The 4,415-nt window shown below is 41.3% G+C and overlaps 1 protein-coding gene across 1 annotated transcript; it reads right to left on the reverse strand.

Annotated features, from left to right (window-relative positions):
- Window positions 1-2,454: 2,454 nt before the first annotated feature.
- Window positions 2,455-3,543, reverse strand: LOC127067830 (trigger factor-like). Its single transcript, XM_051003194.1, has 2 exons — window positions 3,125-3,543; window positions 2,455-2,944 (listed from the first exon to the last, which is right to left on the reverse strand). Exons 1-2 carry the CDS (start codon window positions 3,432-3,434, stop codon window positions 2,871-2,873), a joined length of 384 nt encoding a protein of 127 aa, XP_050859151.1. The 5' UTR covers window positions 3,435-3,543; the 3' UTR covers window positions 2,455-2,870.
- Between the last annotated feature and the right edge of the window lie 872 nt (window positions 3,544-4,415).

Here is a 4,415-nt window from a genome sequence, read left to right on the forward strand (position 1 = left end):
ACTCCACCATCAAGACGTTAAATTAATGTTTAAAGAAAATTGCAAATACGTGCTAAGAATAAGTACTGAACTAAGATATTACCGACGGCGAGTGCACAGTTATAAAGTGCAGAAGCAAGATATCCGTATCTAGTAGGACAATTTCAGCGGTCATAGGTAAAAAATAATTTGCAGATATCTTTCTTCGTGATTTCAATTATATTTTCTCTCTTTAATCATGATAATTGCTAATACGTTTATCTTGAACGACAGTGATTATTGATTCACTTCATATTGCAGATCGACACGAAGTGTCAACTTATCCAATAACTTAATAATGACAGTGTATGCATGTATATCGCATAGATCGATCTCTATGGATTCGCGTAATAATGTAAAATATCGTTATATCAGCGGTTTAATACCTTTACGGCACGACAAGAACGTTATTAGCATCGACCACCGCGCGTCCTTTCCCTTCGTTCGCTCTTTCATCCTTCCCTACTCCGTTCACTTTCGCCTTCCTAAATTTAATTAAATTTCACGGTTTTTCGCGATTAAGGGACCGACGCCAGCAGAGCGGGCGGCTAGGGTGTTGTGCAAAATTAGTTTCGCCTCCGGGGATAATTAATTTCGTTAATTATGCCTCCTAAATCGGCGGTGTTCTCTCAACAACGTGGCTAAGCGTCTTAATCCGTAAAGAAGCTAATCAAAGTCCAATGTTTCGCGTTGTGCTCGCGAAATCCTTGAGAAATGCGCTTTTCACTAGATCTTCTATTTTCTTCAAAAGCGCATCGTTCCGTGTCTGCTTTTAGAGTGGTGCTGGGAGTTAAAGAAGGTTGGCTATGTTGACTCGATTGATTTGGATTAATTAATTAATACGCCACGTGCATACTTTTAACTTGGAAAATTATTGAAATCGTTACCCTTTCGATATCGCTATTTCTTATCGCTTCGTCTTTTTGAAAAATAATTATTTCGCAATAATTAAAAGATCTATATATTTACTACGGAATGTTATCGAAGATTTATCGAACACTTATCTAACACTGTTATTTTGCATATTTTTCGACCTTATCGAAATTATTATGGCGTTATTTCTTATCATAACTAATTGAAGGTAATAAATTAAGTATAGTTAATTAGGATACATACGTGGAACAAGTCTAATTAGCTTTTCTTTAATGTATTATCCAATGATTCACGTGGCTTTCGAAATTATGAAATTATTATCGTTTCTTTTTATCTTGCCGTTCGTACTAGGTAATTAAATTAGGATAATTAGTTCGAATCTGCATACAGAAAAGAAACTGTTGGTTTTCTCAGAACAGATAAATTTTTCATGACGGTTTTAAAATTATTTAGAGTATTTTTATTTATTTTATTTTTTATTTACAAATGATTTGTTTTTTGTATATAGATGATGTAAAAAGATCAAATCGTGCAATGCACACAATATTTATTTTCAGATTTAGAAAATATTCTTAGAAAAGAATCTTTGAAAGCAGTTATTAATCATGTAAGCATATTGCTTTATGCAGTTCGGGAGAGAGAGAGAGAGAGAGCGAGCGAGAGAGAGAGAGAGAGAGAGAGAGAGAGAGAGAGAGAGAGAGAGAGAAGGAATTGTCTTTAGGCAGAATGAATTCCGTACAGTACGACCCCATATAGGTACACAGAGACGCAGATTGGTGTCTTGGTGCTGATTAGTTGGCAGCACCGTTGGGGTTTCTCTTCCCTACGGGGAAGCCCTTACGACACCGCGTACCCTCAGCCAGCAGAAGGTCTTTAAGTCCTGATTAACACGGTCTGAACTCTCTACCAATGTCATAATCCCTTTGATAAGGCCATTTTGGGAACTATTATATCGCCATAATTTGCGAGTACAGGTGTACCTACTCTCCCTTTCTTGATAAATCTAAAGGATTAATATAGTGCACGATCTCCTTTAAAACTATGCATTTGCTAATCGTAAATTCAGTTTTCTGAAATGAAGGATGTGGCCGTTCTCATTAGTAGTACTATTCGTAGAAATTGAGGTTTGCGGTTCGAATGTTGCGTTTGATGATATACGACTATGAAGCTTCCTTTCGCACATGGAATTTGACATCTATTACACACAATATTTTGGAACGTTTTCCTATGTATCATAGACTAAAGCTTTTTGCAGGGAAAGCGAGATGCAACAGTCCACTCTGACAATATAGATATTTGTGGTTGGAGCTCAATCGAATAGGCAGATATCTGTAAAAACAAGAACGTCTATAGCTCCTATTCTCAGTGCGAATATTCGAGACTACGAACTCGCTTCTTTCAAGCATATACTCAGCATATTCGTAAAATCGAGTCTTAACACCGAGTCGCGCAAGTAGTCATTTAGAGGCATACTCCGACAAAGACTCGCCTTTAGACGATCGCAATTAATTCGCGACTGGAGTAGGTGGGAGTATGAGGTTGGGGGAGGTAGGAGTAGGAGGATAGTGGGGTGGGGTGAGTTAATGGATTTCCACGCCGCCATCCGTACGGTCGTTCCCTGGAAGCTCGTCAGAGGTTCCATAATGCAGCACTGTGTGCAATTTTAAGCAACCCTTTATCCTAGCAGCCTCTTCTCTCCCCTCTACCATGAGCTCCACACGTATAAGACTCCGGTCCAATTACCTCCTTGCTACGCCGGCTGCTGCTGTTGGGAAGGGGTTGCATGATAGTTAATTACACCCCCTCTACAACCCCTGCCACTACCACTACCACCACCAGCAGTACCACCACCATCACTACCAGCAGCAGTACCGGCACCAGTACCAACATCACCCTTTCCCTCTCTCCTTCGCCGGCAGCAGGCCTCTTCTTTCTCTCTTCACTCACCCCACTCAGCTCACCATCTCTCTTTTCCTTCCCTACATTCTCCTCTTCCACCACCTCCTCTTCCTCTTCCTCTTCCTTCTTCTTCTCTTGCCGCCACTGCTAATTACTATTTTTAAAACATTAAAAGTAAAGTTTGTTAAATGAGTGGGAGTTAATTATGAAGCTACCGGGAGAGGCCGGAGGTAATTGGAGCGAACGACAAACAAAGGCTCGTACCTACGTTCTCCCAGTTGTGATGGTGGTGGTGGGAACGGACTGTACTATACCAAGGCACCTAACTACCTACCTACTTTATTTTCGCGGAGAATTTCTGATCCATTCGCCATCGTTAATCCCGACCACTCGTCGTCGTCGTCGTCGTCGCCGTCGTCGTCGTCGTCGTCGTCGTCGTCGCCGTTGCTGTCGCTGTTGCTGTCGCTGTCGCTGTCGCCGTCGTCGTCGTCGTCGTCCTCGTCGTCGTCGTCGTCTTCATCTTCGCCTTCGTCGTCTTCATCGTCGTAGTCGTCGTAATCGTCGTAGTCGTCGTAGTCGTCGTAGTCGTCGTAGTCGTTGTAGTCGTCGTAGTCGTCGTAGTCGTAGTCGTGGGGCTCTTTCATTCGTCCTGCCAATTACGAGCTCGAGGCGAATGTCGAACCGGTTAAATTGCGAGGCTCCTCCTCAGCTCGAGGCGAGGGCTACGCGCGAATGTGTCGTCAAGTGCGACCGATGTGGCTCCCTCCCTCTCTCTCTCTCTGTCTCTCTCTGTCCCTCTTTGGTATTAAGGGTGTATACGCATGTGTGTATATATATATGTATATATATATATATATATATATATATATATTATATATGTCGATGAGTATGTATACAGCACTAGAGCCTGTATTTCTGCGATTTTGCAGTTATTAACGAGCGCACACGCGTTCATTTATTAATCGACGTCGACTGATATGAAAAAAAAAAGAGAAAGAGAGAGAAAAATATTACATATATATATACACACATATATATATATATATGTATACGTCGATGAAATTTCGTTGTGTGCGTGTGTGTATGTGTAGAGAAAGAGAGAGAGAGAGGGAAGTTAAGAAAATAGAAAGTTGAGAACAACCATATATCTGTGTATATAATAATACTAAAAGTACGTAGATTCACGAATCGAAAGTGACATGAAAAAGGAACTCTTTCCGAAGGGGCAGAAAGGAACGGGGGGAGAGAAGAAAAGATATTTCCAGCGTCGAGTTTCATACCATTTGCATGGACTCTGTTTGCAGGAAAGGACGAGAAGAATATCTCGAGGAAATCGAATAACGCGCGTACTACACGCGAGGTTTGAGTTTTACGGTTATTAATTAACCGATACCAGATTTCTGCATTAGCACTCTGTTCCTGCTAATGCACGGTGTACAAGTGCTCGGATAATACGCGTCCTTTCTGTGGCAGACAGATGGGCTTCGTGCACACATCTGCATATAGTAGATATGCGTACACGTATATACATCGTTACGTGGAGAAAATTGTATGCGATTTCTATGACTTTACTTTCCCTCTTTTTCACGTATATCTACGATGTTTCTTCGCATGAAATGTTCGCT

Source organism: Vespula vulgaris, chromosome 11 (genome assembly GCF_905475345.1).
Source record: "Vespula vulgaris chromosome 11, iyVesVulg1.1, whole genome shotgun sequence".
In the NCBI taxonomy this organism is placed as follows: domain Eukaryota; kingdom Metazoa; phylum Arthropoda; class Insecta; order Hymenoptera; family Vespidae; genus Vespula; species Vespula vulgaris.

Bases quoted from the DNA above. Each gene is read 5' to 3' on its own strand.
- LOC127067830 (XM_051003194.1), bottom strand. From the start codon at position 3,434: ATGAAAGAGCCCCACGACTACGACTACGACGACTACGACGACTACAAC. The intron at 2,945-3,124 runs GTAGGTAGTTAG...TTTTAAAAATAG, and splicing joins TCTCCGCGAAAATAAAGTAG to TAATTAGCAGTGGCGGCAAG.